General features: G+C 29.7%; 1 protein-coding gene across 1 annotated transcript in view; it reads right to left on the bottom strand.

The window, feature by feature from the left end:
• Positions 1-3092: 3092 nt before the first annotated feature.
• LOC129917907 (uncharacterized) overlaps positions 3093-22965 on the bottom strand; it is a 62728-nt gene continuing 42855 nt past the window's right edge. Inside the window, exon 2 of the mRNA XM_055998119.1 lies at positions 3093-6286. Within this exon, the coding sequence (XP_055854094.1) occupies positions 5058-6286 (1229 nt within the window). The 3' untranslated portion in view covers positions 3093-5057. The remainder of the gene's footprint in view (positions 6287-22965) is intronic.

Here is a 22965-nt window from a genome sequence, read left to right as displayed (position 1 = left end):
CAGAAATTAAGGAGCCTTATAGTTACAAAAAAAAGCGGAAGGAAATGTCTCTATAAGGAATTTATCCAACTTGCTACGATAATATGCAACTGTTCTTTGATAATTTCTCACCTCCTTTTGATGTGAGTGATGAAAACCATAGCAAAAAATAGGTACATGTGAATATGATAAAATGCGCATGAACAATATTTTTGGATTCATTCATTTCAATCAATTCACATTATGATGCAGTTCAATAAAAAATAAGTCAAGAATGAAAAGAAGGTATCTTAGCACAGACACTGGCATCTGCAGCCTGTGTTGGAGGACATTCTGATGAAGTCGAGGGTGATAATTTCCGCTTTAAATTAAAAAAAAAAGAATTTTTGAAGGCCAATTAAAAAAAGTAAATATATTTTACTCTTTTTTTCCAATGGCCTAATATATAAATATAAATTTTGTTTTTATTTTCTTTTGGTAAGAAGAAAGTGCTGAACAAATTTCAGTTTCATCACTTTCCAATGGATGTTTCATCAAAATTCGGTAAGTTCTTATTAGCTTTAACAATTTTAGTATTTATTTTTCATTTAAAGCTACTAATTTGCATTGAAATAGTATGCAGAAAAGTACTAAATCAGATTTTGATTTTTTACATGGTGTCAGAAGTGGGATATGAATCTACACTTTCTTTACATTTTCGATGCATGAGAGATAAATTCAACAAAATTGTCCATTTTCAATATTCAATTTGTAAAGTGATTTATTGGTCCTTCATGGAAATTAAAGGAATTTCCATAGAGGGAAGGACCGTTTTCAAAAAATTTTCAAAAATTTTCATTTTTATGTACATAAAATCAGGTGATTAACAAAATCACTAAAAAAAAATAATATTTTTTAAATCTAACCTAGAATATTAATATTACTAGTTGATATTTTTTATATTGAAATCGTGATAGAGGAGACATAAAAAACTATAACCTATTTATTAGAATATTTCAACTAGCTTAAACCCTAAACTAAACTAAATCACCTAAATGATTGTTAACTATATGGTTAAAATACCTGATTTAATTTATGTATTATCACATAAAATTATCACGATATCAGGACTAAGATTTATTATAGTTTTTTGTTTCAAGTCAATGTAAACTTTATTGAAGAAGAGGTGAAGAAGTAAAAATTAAAAAAAAGTTCACCCCCTGAGGACGAATCGTCCCTATACCATAGACAGAAAAGCTTTTATTCATTACTTGTTGAGTGCGCAGAAACTTTATTAAGCTTTAATACAAAATATAGGAGCCTTTGCAAACATAAAAATAGGAGATATTCGATGATTTTGTTTAGTTCGATAAGGATTTTCGATGAAAGGAAACCTCGGAGAGCCTTTAACTCTATCAAATATGGTACATTTCGGCTGCATTTGAGTAGGGTTGCCGAGTCCGAAGAAAACTACTCCTGAATATTAGAGAAAAAAAGACATATTTGGTAGCAAATATTTCAGAAACCAAACCTGGAAGAAACTTTTAGTTTTCTGCTATGAATAGAGCTTATAGAGACCTTTCTTTTGATGTCTCACTCGATGGATTTGGAGGAAATTTTTGAAAATGTATTTTTTTTAGCCAAGGGGTTAACCTTGATTTTTTCTCGAAAATCCGAAAAAAATAAATTTCTAATATTTTTACATAAATTGATAGGCCTGTTCATTGTGAACTCGTATCTGTGAACCAAAACTTGTTTCGAGACTTTGATCCGCTTCCAAATGTACGAAAAAAGACCCATGCACTAGGCGCCCATGAAACTCAGAAGAGATCTGCACCTTTCAACTTTTTATTTCAGTAACCTTCCACAAAAAATAAATCCCACTTTTAAAAGAGGAGGATCCGGAGTCATTTCAAACACCCGTTGCATAAAACCTTGATTTTTTTTTTTTCGAAAATCCGAAAAAAATAAATTTCTAATTTTTTTACATAAAAAGTTAGGCCTGCTTATTGTGAACTCGTGTAAACCAAAACTTGTTTCGAGACTTTGATCCGAAAATATCGGCTTCCGAATGTAAGAAAAATAGACCCATGCACCAGGCGACCATGAAACGTAGATAAGATCTGCACCTTTGAGCTTTTAATTTCAGCAACCTCTCCCACAGAAAAGAAATCGTACTGTAAAAAAGGGGAGGATCCTAAACCAGTTCAAACTTCCATTGCACAAAACCAGTTCTGTGTGTGAAATTTGGCAACGTGGCATTCAACTGAAACTGGGATCCGCCCCTTTCAACGGTTAGATTTATTTACTTCGGAAGTTCCGTGCTAGATTTCATGATTGCCTGGTGTTTTCATGGAGTTTGAATTTGTTTCTCTTTAAATAAAAACACAAAAATGCAAGAAAGTTAAAAATTAGTTAAAATTTTCATCGTTCAACCAGGCGATCATGTTTACTAGAAGGTATATTGATTATTTTCTTATTCTTTCTTTTTTAGCCACACCCGTCAAAAACGGTAAAAGAGAGAATAAACAAAACATCAGGGATTGCAAACAAAGAGACTAGTGATGGGCTAAATGCAGTAATAGTGAGGGGCAGCTGTTTAATTTCCGAAATTTAATTTTTTGAGTTATTAATGTAAATTAACCGTCTAATAAAATTAAATATAAATAAAATTAAACAAAACAAATAATTTTTTATAAGTTTTTATTTTATTTATTTTCAATAAATCATAGTTTATATTTCTATAATCCATTTTTTTTTTTTGTTTAAATTTTCTTTTAACTACAAAAATTATATAATTCTACATTTCATTAATATGGACTAAATATACATATTTATTTATTTGTATATAATTTTTTTGTTTTAATGGGTTAAATATATTTATAAAAATAATAAAAATATGTGTAAGACAAAATTACAAATTAAAATAATAAAATAACCTCATTTTTTTCTGCAAATAATTTTTTGTTTTCTATTTTTGTTTTTTTTTTGTTTAATCAAATTTACATATAATTTTATTTATTATTTCTAATTATTTTATTTAAAATAAAAAACAAAAAATACTTTATTATTTGTTTTTTTTTTTCTTTTCAAATATTTATAAATAATTTTAATATTTAATTTAATATGTTCAACTTTAAAACCTAATAAGGCACATATAATAGTTTTTTTTTTTTCTGTTTTATTTTATATAATTTTTTAAATTTAAATATTTTTTATAATATTTTCATTTTCATACTACTTAAATGATTTTATTTTTATTGTGTTTTCTTCCAATTTGTGATGTTCGTTGTATGACCGATTTATATCTGTTTTTTTTTTGTCTTTTTGGCATCTATTTATAATTTATTTATAAGTATTTTTTTTTTTTTTTGTTATATAATGTATTATTTTTTTTTGTGTTTAAATAAAGAAATAATTTGATTCTCATTGTGAGTCTATTTATTTTTCCTGGCTTTGGTCTATCTGTTAATATTGTAAAAGGTTCTATTTTTATTTCTTTTAATCGGATGATGAATAATGGGTAAGTAGACATTAAATATTTTGTATATAATTATTGTATGGTTTTTATTTTTTGTAAATAAAATAATGATTGGATAAATGATTTAATAGCTTGTAAATTGTTCCTTTGTTTTTAATTTTAAATTTAGTTTAACATACAATTCACTTTCTTTCTTTTAAAAAAGAAGTGACTGTCTCAAATAAATTACATCAGTTTTTTTATTGTATGGTCCTTCGAGCCGGATTAATATTTGATTAAATACAAAGACAAGACTATTTCAAGTTAAAATTTATCATTTCTCGTGAGAAGTGGTCCCTCGATCCGGATTTATGTTATGTTTTTATTAACAAAAAATACTTTTTAGTCAAAATGGTCCTTCAATCCGGATATTAATAAGTTTAAGGACGTGATTATATTAACTACGTAAAATTCATGTTTTGGACAACTGCTCGGGTATTTTTTTTGTAGTAGACAAAAAAAATTAATGTTACAAGCTGAAAACTACACTTCTTGGGCAAAATGGTTCTTAGAGTCGAATTTGAATTTTTTTTCGTCCTAAGATATGACTATTGCAAGTAAATAAATGAAAAATTAGATTTAAGGTTGGGTTAGTCCAAGAACTTGACTATTATATCAAATTGAAGGCCGAAATGTCCAACGATTTGGATAAAAATTTGTTTAAGACCATAAATTAAAATAAAAAAGAGATGGCCCTTCGAGTTGAAAACTGTAAGCTCAAAAAGAAATAAATGGTCCCCGAGTAACACTTATTTAGGGATATTTTGCCTCAGATTTCTCAAATAAATAGAATTTGAGTCGAAAAAGCAGCTGTTTTGGGAGTTTTGCTTTGTTTCTAAGAAAATCTAGGTCCTTCGAGCCGGATCTATGCTTTTTTTTTAGCTTCAAATCAAACAAATTGATTGTGGCACTTAATAATGTTCTTAGTTCGATTGATTACAGATGCTTAAGGGTTTTTTGTTTAAAAAATAGAACTCAAACTTTTTAAAGAAAGAAAAGAAAGAATTTTAAAAGAAATGTCCATACCTTTGATTTAAAGCAATCTCGGAAGTTATCAAAAAAAAAAAAATATTTTTTTTGCATTTAAATAACTTAAGAACCTTATTAATTGAAGGGCCGAATTTGAAATAAAACAATTATCGTAGTTGATTATTGAGTTTAAACGTCTTGAACTTAAAAAAAAAATTAAATTGGTCCTTCGAGCCGGACAATTTGCATTATTCAAGAGTCTCAGGTCCATGGGAATATCCAAGACCTTCTTCAAACTGTTTAAAGAAATGTATTTTTACTCCTTAAAGCCTTTGTCTTTGACTCCTTTAAGCCAGTGTCTTTGGTCCTTTGACCAATATTTTCGATTTCTTTTTGACTTTTTTCTGCTCATATTCAATTTCATGAATTTTCATGAGCTTTCAAAACTTATTTCTCACATTCTTTAACTTAATTTCGTTTTTTTTAATAAAATTTACATTTGTATATTAAATTTAAGTTTAAAGAAAAAAAATAATAACAAACTAAATAATTCTAACCTTCTCCTTAAAAAAAATTCTCCAAATTTTCTTCACAAAAAAAGAACATTTTTTTATCTTCTTGGTTTGCCAAAACTTCCCGAAGGTCCACCACCACCACCATTTCCATAAATTACCGCTCCACCACCATTCCCATATATCGCTTGTGCACTCGTTCCCGGACCACCACCACCACCATTCATCATCATCGGAGGTCCTTGTGATGATTTTCTATGCAGTGTCGCCGAATCACCGCCACCGTTTTCATTCAAATCCAAACCAGCAACCATTTGTGCAATTTCACGTTCCTTCTTCATGTCGGGCGGATTAAATTGTAGACTAGCCAGAGATCCATGACTTCGACTTCGATGCTCTTGCCGAATGGAATAGCTGAAGGCACGTTCATTTAGATGGCCTTTTCTTCGGTAAATGCCAGTGCCACCGGGTGATTCAGCTCCAGAGTTGCCAGATTCGTCCAAACCGTTACCAACTGAGGCGGCTAATTTTCTACTACTCATTGCTAATGGTCGCGGTTCACCAATCATAGACTGCGCCACTTGCGGCGGAGGTGGACCGTGAGCGTGGTAGGCATAGAGTGATGGAACAATTGGCATTCCCACAGGGATGCCACCATTCATTTTGTCCTTTTTCTTCTTCTTCGACGAAGTTGACGTCCGGGATGGCTGCAGAGTTGCATATTGCTGTGGCATCATAACCTGCATTGGCATTCCCATTTGACCCATGTGATGGGCCGCCGCTGGATGATGACCCATCATCGGATGTGGCGGTGGATGGTGTGGATGATGTGGATGGTGTGGTGGAGGTGGGGCGCCATTCATTGGAAAACCTCGATGACTTATTGTGTGATAGTGTCGCGATGGCGGTGGACCGCTAACTGGGCCATACATCACGCTTGCTGCACCACCATGATGCATTCCTGGACGCTGCAGAGTATTTGCATGGATTGGTTTCGGTCGAATTAGAGTTCCCGACAGGCTTTGACTTCCACCGCCCATAACTCCGCCACCGCCCATTGATGATTTTGATGATTTTTTGTCCTTTTTCTTTTTACTTTCCTCTTTCATTGGCGGTGGTGGAACCTCGATGGGGGCACTAATTTGACGAGCCCTCACCGGTCGACCCAGAGTTGATGTGTTGCCTGAGAATACTTCATATGGACTTTCCATGGCAATGCCATCAAGTTGATCTTGCGAACCATTCCAGACTTTATGATTCTCATCGCCGTTGTAAATTGAGCCATCTCCGTCGTCAACAACATGAATATCTGCACTACTGCCATAAACTAGAAAGAAACAAAAACAAAAAAAAAACAAGAATTAGAAAAATGAGGAAAATGAAAATTCAATTAAAAAATCAGAAAAAATTGGTTCTATAACTCAGATCACGTATTAAAAACCTCAAAACAGTGAAAGTCCGTCTGTAAGATGAAAAAGTGGATAAATCTAGAGAAACTTGCGAAGCTTATTAGCTATGTAGGGTTAATTGTTAACAACCAACAAGTTAACCACGATATTATTATTATTTTTTTTGTTGATTAAGATCACCATCACGTGTGTTGTTTGACTTTCAGATTTTAAGATTTCAAGGCTATAAATTCTGTTTTACCTATACAGAAAAAACAGCACAAAACACAAATAAATGTGGAACGTTTTATAGTTCACAATTATTATCAAGTTGAGAAAGGCTGTAGAATGTGATTGATTAGGGGCCATTTAAGCCATGATTAAGATAGAGAGGGAGGTATTACCAGACGCCTAAATTGATTGGGAGATATAAAAATTGTTTCATTTTGATTGAACGTTTAAAAAAACTGTTAAGCTTTCAAGGTCGGTGATTTAGTTAATCTTTAAAATCTTTTGATTGGTTTGACATTTTTTCGAGTTAATTATAGTAATATCTTAGATAATTTACTACAAATATATTTACTCCAAGTCTTTTGGAATGTTAAATACATACAATCCACATTATTTTACGTGTTTATATCGCTAATAAGAATTGTGGAATGTAAGATGAAAATGTCATGCCAACGATTTATAATGAAGATTTTATATATTTCTTTCCATTTCTTATAAGAAGTGGAATGTATAACAGAATTTTTAGAGTGTTTGCCATTTATTAATAAATTAATTTTCTTGGAAAAAAAATGTTGTGGAACGTAAAATTGAAAATCTTACTTTTTTGGATTTTGTGTGCGGTATTTAATTTTACTTCAAAGTTCAAGCTTGGTAATCAATCGGGTCACCGGAAAATTTATCGAAAACAATTCATCGAATTACAATTCATCGAACACAATTGATCGAAAAAACAATTCACCGAACAACAATTCTTCGAATGACAATTCGTCGAATAACAATTTATCGAATGACAATTCATCGAATGACAAATTCATCGAATAAATTATTAAAAATCATTGTTTGCCACCACAATGACGTGCCATATCTTTTTGTAAAGCTAGTAACTTTCTCTTTTAATATGCATTTAAATAAAAATGTTTTAGGGAATTTAAAAAAAATTTCAAAATTTTTCTAAGTCCTAAATGTGAAAAATTTTTCTAAGTCCTCAAATATGAAAAATTGTTCTAGGTTCTGAAAAAAAAATTTCTTAGTCCAAAAATATGAAAAAAATTTCTATTTCATATTTCACGACTTAATAAAATTTTTAACATATAAGGACTTAGAATAATTTTTTATATTTTGAACTTAGAAATATTTTCAAAAATTTTAGTTTGAAAAAAAAAAAATTCTTAAAACATTTTTATTTAAATGCAAAATAAAAGTTAAAGTTACTCGCTTTACAAAAATATATGGCCATTGAATGAAAATTCTTCGAATAACAGTTCCTCGAATGACAATTGCTCGAATGACAATTCGTCGAAAGCAATTCATCGAATGACAAATTCATCGAATAAATTATTAAAAATCATAGGTTGCCACCACAATGACGTGCTATACCTTTTTGTAAAGCTAGAAGGTTACTAGCTTCAGTTTACACTTAAATAAAAATGTTTTAGGAAATTTAAAAAAAAATTCAAAATTTGAAAATTTTTCCAAGTCCTAAATGTCCAAGAATATGAATAAATTATTCTAAGTCCAAGAAAAGTACGGGAAAGTAAGAATTTTGCTGGGAAAAAATTCCAAAATGTATTTGGACTTCAGAACTCGAAAGAATATCAAGATACCAGCCGAAAACCCTCATTTTGCACACTCGGACCTAGAGTCATTTGGCCGCCATTTAGTTTTTTATAAAAATTTTACTTTTTCACATAACTCACGTATTTTTGAACCTACATAAAAAAAGTGTATGGAAAACTTGAAGCTAATTTAATTTCCTACAATATATGTTAAATAACTTTTTTCGATCATCCCTCCGGTTTAAGAGTTAGGGTGGTTTTTTTGAAACACGTCAAAAGGCGATTTTCTTATTTTTGTCATATCTTTTTTATTTGAGCTTTTTTTGAAAAATAGTTCGTAGTAAAAGTTGTAGATCTTTTTATTACCTTCATTTACTATACTTACGATTTGACACACTGTTTTCGATCTGTAGGCAATAAACTTCAAAAAAATTGCAATTTTTTATATAGGGACAAAGGTATTAATAAAGGGTAATTTGCATATAGTCTATTGAAATGTTACATTAACCTTGCATTTTGGGTAGGACAAGATTTTTTTGTTTTGATGTGTAGGGGAGGCGTTTATGTGAGTATACAATCTAGTTTTCGGGGTTGAAAGCCCCCCAATTTGGCCGCCATCTAGGAACAAGAGTTAAAAACTGTTGTTTTTTTTTTTCGATATTTTGGAGACCGTTCGTCTCACAGAAAAAATATTGAAACTTTTTTTATTGAAAATTAGTTTCTCTACAATTTTGATTAAGGGACTTTTTTCTGTAAAATTGAAAATAAAGAAGTTATTCTTCAAAATAGATTACCATTTTCAAGAAAAAATCTTTGTAGGGTCATAACTTTTTTTTAATACTACTATACTATATCGCAAGTAAAAATACAATTACATTTTCAAGAAAAAATATTTCATCATGAGCTGCTGTAGTGGCCTTATACCAAATTGTATTTTTACTTTCGATATAGGTACTATACGTATAGTAATGAAACAAAATTGAAAATGAGTATACGAACTTGTTTGCAGTAAAATTATCTTCAAAAACATTCTTAATATTTTTTTTCAATAGTAGTATTAAAAAAAAGTTATGACCCTACAAAGATTTTTTCTTGAAAATGGTAATCTATTTTGAAGAATAACTTCTTTATTTTCAATTTTACAGAAAAAAGTCCCTTAATCAAAATTGTAGAGAAACTAATTTTCAATAAAAAAAGTTTCAATATTTTTTCTGTGAGACGAACGGTCTCCAAATCAATCAATCGAGCAAAAATGTATTATTAAAAGAATATCTTTTATGTGAAAATTTTTAGTTTTACGTTTCACAACCTGCATTAAAAACAAGTTTAGTTTAATAGATAAGTATTTAGTTTTTTTTAGGGTTCTGACTTTATTTTTACTGGGTTGATAACACTGAGAAAATGATTTTATCAACCTTACATGCTGTGAAACGCATTCATTCAAAAAATCACAAAGTACTAAACAGTATTTTTGACTAATTAAAGGGAAAAATTAGAATCTGTCTGAAAAATAGAGATTGTGGAACGTAATGAAAAATTACACGTAAACAATATTTCGTCTTTGAATATTTTATTATCACAGAATACTAGACTTTACATGGAATATGAAACCAAAATTGTTTTCTCTATTCATTAATTTCTTTTTTTTTAAATAGAAAATGTGGAACTTAAATCTGAAAATGTCATTTCTATGAATTTCCTGCAAAAAAAAAAATATTTCATTGAGAACCTAGCGCTATGCAGCGTGAACAAAACAATCAAATTTTGGAAGAAAGTTAAAAGTTTTTTGGTTATAAAGAATTACCAAATAAATAGAGGTTAAAAAAAAAGTGGATCGCATTTATATTTCACATTATAAAGGCTTTGGGAAGAAATTGAACAGGTAAAGAAATGAAATGGAATTTGGATACAATTGAATATTTTTATTTCTCAATGTAAAATCAATAGAAAATCATTATTTTCAACATTTAACAATTAAAATAGAAATTGTGGAAGGTATCTTAAAGATTTTGAAATATGATTTTAAAAATATAATATCTACTTTTGCCTGAAAAAAAAGGCTTAACAAGACAGTTAAAAATTTCAAAAAAAGTTTGACAACTTGCCAACACTATGACATCTGAAAAATTTTTTTAGTTTGTAGTTTTTAGCTTTACAATCCACAACTTCTACATCGACTTAAAGAAGTTTGATTATTAAATGTCAAAATTCTTCCAAACACATGAATTTTTTTCCCTTCTAGTAAAACTAGATTCATTTTGGAAAAATAAGGTGTAAAGATGTGAAAGACTGTGGAACGTATTCAATTGTCATCTATGAAAAAGTGAAAAAGTTCAAAAACATTTTACGAGATATTATTCGCAACTTCTGAAAATGTCAGTGACGGTGAAATAAGCTAAGGAGGTTAAAAAAAAATTGACATTTGACGTACGGATATCCAAATAGAAGATGTGGAACGTAAAGTTAAGCGTGAATATTCCTACTACTTAAACTCAGTACAAAATGAAGGGCTAAAAAGAAAATTAAATACGGCAAAAATAAGCTCTAAGAATGCCTACAATCTAAAATGAAACACTTTTTAAGTTCAAACATTTGAACATGCATATCAAATCACCTATTTAACAGCTTTAAGTAATCCGGTTAACACTCATTAAATCGCCCACAAAATATCTTCACACTAAAATGCGATAGAAGTCAAATCAAAATCAAAATAGCCGATTTAATTTGAAGCTTAAAATGGTATTACCTTAAAAGCTGTTAGTTTTCTAATTGACAACAAAGTTTGTATAGAGAAAAGGTATCAAAAAGCAACACAGGAAAAAAAAACAAAACTGCTCAAAGTCAACCACCAGCAATATCAACTGTTATGATGATGACTTTGATACTAAACTTCCATAACTATCCATGAAATTCCTTCTTACTTTTCTGACACAATCAGTTTTTCTCATCTAAAATAATAATATTTTTTTATAGAAAATAAAATTAAAGAAGAAAATCAAGTTCTTCAAGGTAAAGACTAAGAAAGAATGAAAAAAAACCTGTCGTCAACAACTAACTAACTAATTTAACTTATCATTTTACCTAACCCCCTTGCATGAAGGGCAGGCAAAAATGTCTTCTATATAACACACACACATACACACAACTTGTTTTTTAGTTATTTTTTGATTTGAAAATTGACACCTCAAGTCTAGGTCTGAGAACAGTGTAATACAAATTCAATCAGATCAGTACCAACCGAACCGGAGTTGATCTGCTTTTTTCTGCTTTAAGATAGGAAGCAAGGTTTTTTTTTTGGTTTTGTAATAAAAAAATGAAGGAACTTGCACTTGAAGTAATGATATCGATACTTTGAAATAGAAAAAAAAAATTATTATAAAATGATCATATGTCAAGTACAACAGGAAGATGAATGAAATCAATGTCTTATAGCCCGAGAAGTAGAGTTGTTATTTTATGAAAGTGTTTTTTTTTTTAAGTAGCAATAAGGCCTTGAATCCAAGCCTGCTTTTGGGCTTTCTGGGGAGTTTTGCTGTAAAATCTGGAAAAGGAAAAAAATATAACCCAACTCCTGATAAATCAAGTTCTAAATCTAGAAGGCGTGATTTTCAATTAAATGTTATTCCATATAGCACATATTTAGTGGACAAGCAAGTCGATTTCAACAAGACCTCATTTGCCAAATTACGATAGGTAGTATAGAAGCTTTGATGGAACAAACATGCCAGTGAAACACTAATCTTGATGCTCAAATTTCAACGTAAACGATATTGATTGCACCAATTTTTTGATAATGTGGTGGAAAATAAAACAACCTACCTATGGTCGTTCTGAAAAACTGGAAACGTGGTTCCAGAGATAAAAGTTAAATATTTTCCACAAATAAAATGTATGTTCCACAAAATTTTTCACTCACTGTTTATTTTAAAAAGATGTTTTGGAAAGTAGAAAGTCATGAAAATATGAAATAGAATTATTTAACTTGATTAGAATAATAAATAAAATAGGTCCCACAATATAGATTTCACGTGAAATCGCTCAATTTAATTGAAGTGAAATACTATGATAATTCTACATAAGTTTAACGAACGTTTAACGATTGCAATTTGTATAAATTTAAAGACATTTTAGGATATAATCTACAACCGCCGCACATAGGAGTATTGTCATCAAAAACCTGGCCATAATTATTTTTCGTGGTTTATGTTATTATTTCTGTTTAAAATGAGTATTCCTACAAGAAAATACAATATAAACCTAGTTTTTGTTATTTTTATTTTTTTACGAAAAACTAAAAAAAATTGATTAATGGCCTGTACTCCGCCTGTCGACATTATTTTTCCCAAAAATTTTTTCCTCATCCCTAATAAGCAAATCTCAGTTTCTTTTCTCTCTTCCCCAACCTTAATTAAGATCACCCAAAATAAAACACACTAATAACATCAGTAAATTTAATTTAAAAATAAAAAACGTTGCATAAAGTAAGGAGTATTTTCTATCAGAAAGTGAAAAAACTAATTGACCCTCGATTCTCTAAAGAGCACCTAAGAGCACCCAATTTTTGTTGCATTGTGTTAAAGAATATATAAACTAACTCATAAGTTTCAATTTATCGCAGATTAACGGGGTATACCTACTAAAACAAAATCATTAAAGTTCAAATAATAACTTTTTGATTTTCAGAAAATCGACTTATGACCAGGTTTTTATTGCAAATACTCCTATGTGCACCGCGCCCCACAAAAAAGTTAGTACCTATTCTTTCACACAAAATGAAGGTCAAAATAGGTCCAAAAAGTGAATACGTGAAGCTAAATGAAAAATACCTATGTTCCACAAAATGTTTCACAAATTTATTGAATTTTACATAGTCTACTGACATGAAACTCTAAGTGAATACGATCCACATAATATTTCAATCAATATTTGTTACCATTTTAAATTTTTAACCAAGCTTTTAGTTTATTTTCTCTTTAAGATAATGTGTAATGAAATATTAATACGTTCCACAATATGTTTGGGCCTTTAAAGGGAAATTCTGTTTGGATTGAAAAAATATATTTTTTGCTTTTAATCAAATCACTTGATTAATCAAATCACTTACATTATTTATCATCTTCAAAAAAGATCTCCGAAGCAGTTAGTGAAGTCTAGTATGCAACTGTCAAATTAATTAGCAAAATTTATATCCTGTTTGTGGTTGTTTTAATTCCAAAAAAAGAAACTCACAGAAAATGGCCCACTTCTACATTTTTATTCTTACACTAATCTTAAATGCGTTTTCAACGCCCTCTACACTGGAAATGCATGCACTGTCACTTCAATTTACAGTCACCCACAACATCTGTCAAACGTCATTTTGAATTTATACTGTCAAATGTCATAGTTTCTATAAACGTGTTGTTCTACTACAAAAAAAGATAGATAACCTTGAAAATATATCTCTCATTCCTGTCACAGTATACTTGTACTTTTATGCTTTAACTGGAGTAAGTACAAAAAAAATGACTTTAAGTCATATTGAATTAAACAATTGTGTTACAATGGACATTAACATAGCGGTTTGCTATCTTGACAGACAATACCTACAACTCTTTTAGGTGCGTGGTTAATAATATAATGGCGTCAACCGTAGTGTCTGTCGGACTTTACTTTAAAAGCAGACAAAAAAAAAAAACACTACCACAGCGTGGGATCTCATAACAAAGCATATTACTAACGGTTTGAATGTCTTGAGATTTAAAAAATAAAACAAAACAACAACAACAAAATGAAACATAAACGCCAAAGGCATTCGTGGCCGGATTTATTGTTTTGTTTTTTTTTTGGCTTGTCTTTATTTTATTTCCGAAAATAGCGGTTGCATTTTATTAAAAAGGTTGAAGTCTTTTTTTTTGTTTTTTTTTTTTTTTTAATGGGTTTATTGAACCTTGGTTTATAAATTAGCAACGGGGCTCTAATACTTAAAATTAAGGTTATAAATATATTACCTTTTTTCACTCTGGCAAATTCAAACAAAACAAAGCCATGTCGATGGTGATTCATTGCCAATTTGAATTGCCAATATTTTCAACTTTCAATGAATTTGCATTAAAAAATATATCTCAAAGCCTACAAAACCCGTTTGGACACATGCATAATAGCAAAATTTGCACAAAAAAAAAAACCAAAGATGGCAAAAAAGAACTAGATTTACACTGTTATCTAACCTCTTGGTAGCAGCACTTTTTAGCCTGGGGCTTGAAACTTCTTTAGTTTTCATGTTGCCATCACCAGGTTCTTTGAAGAGCCAACTTTTATAACATGGAGATAATCTCAAGAAGGCCATTGGACTGCATTTAAGTGAGACAGAATACAAAAAAAAAAAAAAAACAAGGAATATTGAAAGAAGTTGATGACACAAAGTCCAGGAAAAAGAAGAAGACGACGAAAAAGTAGCAGACAACAAAGAAGAAAATTTCAAAGTGGTTATTTTTCATTGGTATTTTGTTGTTGTTCTTATTTATAATTCAAGAAATAATTCTTAACACCTGAAGAATTAGTTACACCTACTTGACGATGATGATGATGATGACTAACGGTTAGTGTCGTGGGTATTTGAATACAAGACATATGGGTTGTATGTGGAACATTTTGGAACATTTCCGCTTTTGGTTTTTTTTTAGCCAAACTGACAACTTGTCAATCAAAAAAAAACAATGTTATGAATCGAAGCTAAAATGTGTGCAAAAAATATTGGTGCCAATTTTGTTTCGTCTCCTTGTTTATATTGTTTTATATTGTTGGTTATTTCAAAAAGAAGAAGAGTAAATAAGCGAAAAAATTGGCCAAAATAAACATTCACGAAAAAAAAATTAGCAACACTTTCGAAAGTAGGTAAATTTCAATACCTTCCACAACAATTTCATTCAATCATTGTCATTCGTGCACAATTGAATAATAAAAGAAATAGTTCCACACAAGTTTCTTACTCATCAAAATGTAAAATTAATTCGTTCCACAAATCTAAACAGAAGTTGTGGAACGTAATGTTTTATGCCTTTAAAAACGGTTTTTAAGTGTCTATTTTGAACAAGGACTATTATTTTATAAGAAGGAAAAATACAGTTTTCGAAAACGTGGTATCGAATTTAAATTTTGGAATTTGGAAAAAAAAAATTTTTTTTATACACAAAAAAAACAGCCGTTTTTGAAAAAAGCCAACATTTTTGTATTAAAAATTTAATGCTAACAATTTTTAATTTTTTGTTTTACAAAAATGTATTTTAATAAGAAAAATAAAATTTCTTACTTTTTTCGGAGCTTAAATTAGCTTAAAATTTTGTTTTTTTTTTTACTCGAAATTTGTCTCAATTTTTTTTTGTGTGTTTTGAAATTTCACAGTTGGAAACATTTTCAACCGAAAAAATGTTTCAACCTGCTATTCAAAAAATAAAATCCTATCTTAAAATTTCTACCATCTCAATAACAAGTTGGACATTTTAAAATTGATAAAATAAGTTGAATGACAAAGGCAATTTTTAATGTTCGTTCTTGTTGATTCTCATACTTTTAAGGGAGGTCTTAATTTTTGTACTGTTCCAATTTTCTCGGATGAAAAAGATGGACATTTTTTTGAACATTTTTTTACAGATTAAATATTTTAGTAGTCTGAAATAAATTCAACTATCATGATGTTTTAATGACACAAGTTACAAACCCTTTTCCAGCTAAAAAGTATGTGCAAAAAAACAAAAATACACACCAACTGCTGACCTAAATTCCTAATTTCATCAATCAAAATTTGATTCCAGTTGAATAACATACAAACAACTCCACACGCCAAATGCAATAAAATTCAATTGAAAACTGGAAAAATCGTCAAATTAAAAAAAAAAAAAAAATAGAATGACAATAAAATGAAAAAATATCCATGGTATGAGTATTATGTGGCTTAAAAACAAAATGTCAATACAAAAAACTCGTTTCAATCGACATTATTTTTTATTGAACAAAAAAAATAAAAAAAATAACAAACATTGTAACAAACTTCGCGAATGTGTGGGTTTAATAAAAAAAAAATTTGTGTCTTTTACTGGGCCAACAAAATCACGTTTATGACCCCCTATAGCATGTGTTTGTGTATATAGTTTGAGTTTGTTGCCAGCCTCCAACCAACAACACACAAAAATTGTAATTGTACATAAAAATGAAGAAAAAAAAAAAAAAAAACAAAAATATAAACAGCCCATTGTTTTTTGGGCTCGTTAGCAATTTACCTTTGAGCAATTTTTTTTCTTGGTTTTTTTGAACACGTGCAGCCTTTTACTATAAAAAGTTTTTCGCAAAGTAATATAATTGAACAGGGACGAAATTATTCATAAATTTATGTAAAGAATTCCCATTGGGCGCCATTTTGTATGTCCCTTTTTTTTAATTTATTTCAATCACAAAAAAGCATTAACTTTTAAATGAAAAGTAAAAGTAAGTCATACACGTGGCAAAAATCAATACAATTGAAAAATGTTGCGTGAATTCAATTAAACTAACGCATAACGCCTTAATTTGCAGTTACAACATGATAATTAATTAATTAATTGACATTTGCTGATTTTAATACTATTCCATAAAGCATTTCATTTCTTTCAGTCGAAATGGAAACAATTGCAAAATTTTCGTTATGAATTTCATTACAGTCCGCAGTCTTGTTGTTTTTCTACTTATTTTTGGTGCTAAAACAGAAGCTGAATTAGATGTTAAGTTTTTTAATTTTGTCGAAAATATTTATAAAGTCGAAAAATTTGAAAGTGTTTTTCTTCTTTACAATGATTTTAATGACGAATTCATACGAAACATTACAACATCACTCAGATTTCCAGTCATTCTGTGCAATTCTGAAGACAATTCTTCATTTTACTTGAAGGGAAAAATTAATGCAAATCTTCTAACGATTGTACAATTTGATTCCAGTGATTTACTTCTTCCAAATCTTCTACTGGAATATCTACAACATCTTCGATTTTGTAAGATCATTTTTGTGCTCAAGAATTCTTCAAAAAATGACTTTGAACTGAAGAATCTTTTCAATTTTTGTTGGAAAAATGGATTGGTCAATGTTATAGCGGTTTTTCAAGATTTCTCTAGTACAATGGCATATTACAGTTATGTAAATTTTGAAAATTTCACTATTGAAGAATTTTTCTGGACAAAAAAGAAGAAGAACTCAGTTATTTTTCCAAATCGAATGCAAGATCTAAATGGCACTATAATATCAGTTCATTTAGGAGGACCAGTACCAGGAGTGATTTTAGCCAAAAATGACAGTAATTATGACAAGATTGGTGGTTTTTTGGGACATTTGGTCCGAACTTTTGCTAAGAAACATAACATCAAATTGAACACATCCATTCCTGAGGCCCCACTTTCAGATGAAGAGTTACGTGAACTTGTAGAAAATAGAACATTTGAAATAACTGCATCTTATGGATCAGTTGTAGCGGATCCAGCGACACATGACGCTAATCCCATTGTGATGTATGATTGGTGTGTAATGCTGCCTGTTGAGCCAAAAATACCAATTTATAAAGTCTTTGCCTTGGTATTTCATTGGGAAGCTTTTCTACTAACGATTTTCGTGTTAGTATTGTTTTCAGTGTTACTTGCGGTAACTGGATGTTTTTCAACTGCTGAACGAAGATCTTTCTTCACTCGATTTTACTTCTTGGATTCATTTCGTGGAATACTTGGGCAGCCGTTTTCTCAAGACCCCCAAGCTTCTGGCAGTACAAAAACCATCTATGCGTTGATCTTCTTTCTTGGAATCATGATTGATACTTCATACGATGCATTTCTTCAGTCCCTAATGACCGAACCTCCCAGACAAAATGTCATAAAATCCTTCAAAGATCTCCAATCATCTGGCTTAAAAGTTTTACTTGTTGAAGGCGACTACCTAGAATATGTACCAGATGATATGAAACAGTATTCCAATAATTTTGTATTGGAAACAAGTATTGTAAGATTCAATCAAATCCGTGATACTCTAACTAAAGAATATGCCTTTGCAATATCCGAATACAAATGGGCGATTTATAAAACTCAATTCGCGTTCATGGGTCAACAATTGTTTCGTTGGTCTGAAGAATTGTGTTTGCTGAAGAATATCCCTTCGTCAATTTTTATAAATGAAAACTCAATTTATAAAAATTTAATAAATATTCATATTTTGGAAATTCAATCGTCTGGTTTGATGGATTTTTATATGAGAAGTGCATTTTATGAGCTATTGGAAAATGGAAAAATTAGTAAGTCGAATTTGGAATATAAACCGAAATTACTTTTTAAACAAATGAAAGCTGAAGATTTGAAATGGATTTGGATACTTTTGGGATTGGCGTATACTGTTGGAATTTTGTGTTTTATTGGTGAACTTTGTGTTTTAAAATTGAAAAATCGAAAAAATATTGTAAAATATTTTTAAAATATTTGTTTTCTTGTTTTTGAAATAATTAAATAAAAAGAAATAGATTTTATTAATGCTTTATTGAAGATTAGTTCTTGTTTTAATTGCCAAAATGGTTGACTTTCGTAAATAGACCAGAGCCAATAATTTTGGAAAATAAAAAAAAATTATTAGCAGCATATGGGTGGTTGGAAAATTAAGGATAAATAATGTATGAAAGGGGAAAAATAAATTGCCCACAAACAAATTGGGTGGGCGAAAAAGTGGGTGTCAAAAATAGTGGTTTTTTACGATTTCTGTCAAAAGTAGACCTTTTATCGAAAATTAAAAGCAAAAGTTGTAGATCGTAAAAGTGGCTACAACTTTTACTCAAACCATTTTTTTTTATATAACTTCAAAATATTGAAAAAAATGCAAAAATACGAATTTTTTAATTTTTATTTTTATCTTTTACAAAAATGGTTGGATTTTAACAAAACTTGGTCAAACATTACTTTGTTATATTTTCTATGTATTTTTTGAGCAAAAAGTTAATTTTTGGATTTATGACGAATTTGAAAAAATAGCCTATTTTTCAAACAAAAAAGTTAGCAAAAAAATTTTTGATTTTTGAAAAGTTTGGAATGTAATTATTTAGTTTAAATACTATTATTTAAGATTGTGTGGAAAAACTATACCTTTGTTTTAGAAAATATTGAGAAAAATTGAAAAAAAAAAACAAAAAATCGATTTTTAATATCGATTTTTCCGTAAATAACAATAATGTTGGCAAGAAATAATTTTTAATAGAAACTAAATTATACTTTACTAATGGCCTTTGACCTTCTGAATTCAAATCTAGCATTAGAATAGCTCTAACGTGAAAAGTTTTTGAGATATTGAATTTTGAACGTCCAAAACGCTATTTTTGTGATGTTTTGGCATGGTAATATCTCAAAAACGTGATGTGATAGAATTTTTTTGACTTCGGATTCGAGCTCAGCGCACAAAAAAAAACATTAGAAAAATATATTTTGATTTCTATAAAAAACTTTGTGACTAGTGAAATCGAACAGGGCAGAAAAAATCGAATGCCTTGTGGAATTTCACTAGTCAAAAAGTTTTTTTTTATAGAAATCAAAATATATTTTTCTAATGTTTTTTTTGTGCGCTGAGCTCGAAAACGGGAACTTTTTTTTCTTACTTTAGGTAGTCGATATTTTGGGATCAAAGTTTCGAAAAAAGTTTTGTTTCACAGATACGCGTTCACAATGAGCAGGCCTATCAATTAAAAAAAAAAAAAAAAATACAAATTTATTTGTTTGGGATTTTCGAGAAAAAATGCATTTTCAAAAATTTCCTCCAAATCCATCGAGTGAGACATCAAAAGAAAGGTCTCTTTAAGCTCTATTTATAGCTGAAAACCAAAAGTTTCTTCTATGTCTGGTTGATAATTTATTTGCAATTGAATTTAAAAAAAAAAAATTTTTTTTACATTCGGAAGCCGATATTTTCGGCTCAAAGTCTCGAAACAAGTTTTGGTTTACAGATATGAGTTCACAATGAGCAGGCCTATCCATTTATGAGAAAAAATTACAAATCTATTTTTTAAAGATTTTCGAGAAAAAATCAAGGTTCCCTTGCTAAAAAAATTGGATTTTCAAAAATTTCCTCCAAATCCATCGAGTGAGACATCAAATAAAAGATCTTTTTAAGCTCTTTTCATGCCTGAAAACCAAAAGTTTCTTGAAGGTCTGGTTCCTGAGATATTTCTAACTAAACATTTTTTCTTTACATTCCGAAGCCGATATCTTTTGACCAGTCTCGAAACAGGTTTCAGTTTTGGAGGTCATAGTAATCCGTTCTTTATTTTTAAAAAAGGTTAGAAAAGAATGGTTCCAAGAATAGGTTTGAATAGGAAAAGAAATATTGAGCCAAGGTTAGTCTCAAAGGCTCCCTAAAGAGCTCATTAACGTCTGAAAGCTTATTCCCCAGCTTTTAAACATCTTTATCATTGAATGGTCGATAAAAAAAGAGCAAATTATCAAGTGCAACACATTTCAAATCTATTTATTTATTCAGTGTAAAATAAATCACAAACAAATAAATTTGACAAATTAACGTTTTTCAAAAAAATTTCTATTTTCCAACTTAAAAACATAAAATTCTCCAATAAAACAGCAAATTCCAACAACATACGCCAGTCCCAAAAATATCCAAATCCATTTCAAATCAGCAACCACCAATTGTTCGATCCTCAATTTCGGTTCAAATTGCAAAAGTGACTTGTCAATTCTATCATTTTCCAATAGCTCATAAAATGCGCTAATCAACCAAAAATCCATCAAACCAGATGATTGAATTTCTAATATATGAAAATTCATCGCATTTTTATAAATTGAATTTTCATTTATAAAAATTGATGAAGGGATATTTTTCAGCAAACACATTTTTTCACACCAATGAAACAATTGTTGACCAAGAAATTCTTGTTGAGTTTTATAAATTTCCCATTTGTATTCGGATATTACAAAGGCATATTTTGTTGTTAAACTATCACGAATTCGATGAAATTTTATAAGATTGCTTTCCAATTTAAAAGTATTGGAATATTTTTGTTTGATATTGCTTGGTACATAAGGGTAATCTTCAACGAGTACGTAGAGTTTTAAACCAGATGATTGAAGATCATCAAATGAGTTTATTTCATTTTGTCTGGGTGGTTCGGTCATTAGGGATTGAAAAAATGCATCGTATGAAGTATCAATCATGATTCCAAGAAAGAAGATACACGCATAGATGGTTTTTGTACTGCCAGAAGCTAGGGGGTTTTCGGTAAACGACTGACCAAGCATTCCACGAAAAGTATCCAAGTTAAAGAAGCAATAGCGAATGAAGAAAGGTCGTTGTTCAGCAGTTGCAAACTTACCAGATAATGCAAGTGATACCGAGAGCAATACCAAAACCAATATCGTAAGTAGAAATGCTTCCCAATGGAATACAAAGGCAAAGATTTTAAAAATTGGAATATAAGGCTGAACAGGCGCCATTACACACCAATCATACAAGAGAATTGGATAAGCGTCATCTTTTCCTGGATCCATTACAACTGATCCAATAGCTGCTGACATATCAACTGTTCCATCTCCAACCAGTTTTCGTAACTCTGGATCTGTCAGTGATGAATTAATATTGGCTATGTTCAATCTGGCGTTGTGTCTGGTACAAAAAGAAAGGAACATGTGCCCAAAAACACCTGCAACTATGTCATTCGGATTTGTACTTTTTGTAGGAATCACTCCTGGTACTGGACCTCCTAAAAAAATTGATATTGTAGTGCCATTAAGATCCCACATTCGATTTGGAGGAAAAACAACTAAATTCTCGTTTTTTTGCCAGAAGAATTCTTCAATAGTAAAATGGCCGAAATTTCTGTAACTGTAGTAAGCCAATGTATTGGAGAAATCTTCAAAAACTGCTATCACATTAACCATACTATTATTCCAACAGAAATTGAAAACATTCTTCAGTTCCAAGTCATTTCTTGAAGAATTCTTGAGCACAAAAATCGTCTTACAAAATCGAAGATGTTGAAGATATTCCAGTAGAAGATTTTGAAGAAGCAAATCACTGGAATCAAATTGTACAATAGTTAGAAGATTTTCATTAATTTTTCCCTTCAAATAAAATGAAGAATTGTCTTCGGAATTGGACAAAATCACTGGAATTTTGATTGAAGTTGAAAAGTTTAGTATGAATTTGTCATCAAAATCATTATAAAAAAGAAATACACTTTCAAAATTTTCAACTTCATAAAGATTTTCTAAAAAATTCAAAAACTTTGAGTTTAATTCAGCTTCTGATTTAGTAGCAAAAACAGTAAGAAAAACAACAACTCTACCGATGATATTAAAATCCATGACAAACTTTTTCTCAACGCAATTGTTTGACTTCTGTTTCCAATTCGACTGATAGAATTTCAATGTTCGTCATGGATGAATATTGTTGACTATAGTATTAAAAATCACTAACTTAAATTTGATTTTAATCTTCATTTTGTAACTGTATGTTAGCAATATGAAGTGCGTTAATTTAATTAAATTCAAAGCATAAATTTCTATTGTAGTTACACTTTTTCTTTAAAATCATCAATTTCAGAAATGAAGATTTTAATTAAAAAACTAGAAAAAATATAAAAAGTATTTAATAAGGCAGGTTTTAAGAATCATGTTGTTTTCAGAAATGTGGAGAAATATCAATATTGACATAACAATACTAATACCTTCGTGTTTGGAGCTTAAAAAGATTGTAGTGAATATACCAAAGATATCCAATAAAAGCGATGAAATTGAATTTGATGCCTGAAATCAGTGAAAAAGTGGGAGATTCCTTTATTAGGTACTTCTCTTGG

This window comes from Episyrphus balteatus, chromosome 4 (assembly GCF_945859705.1).
Source record: "Episyrphus balteatus chromosome 4, idEpiBalt1.1, whole genome shotgun sequence".
NCBI classification, from domain to species: domain Eukaryota; kingdom Metazoa; phylum Arthropoda; class Insecta; order Diptera; family Syrphidae; genus Episyrphus; species Episyrphus balteatus.
The sequence above is the reverse complement of the archived record's forward strand: the minus strand, read 5'-3'. Positions and strand labels throughout refer to the sequence as shown.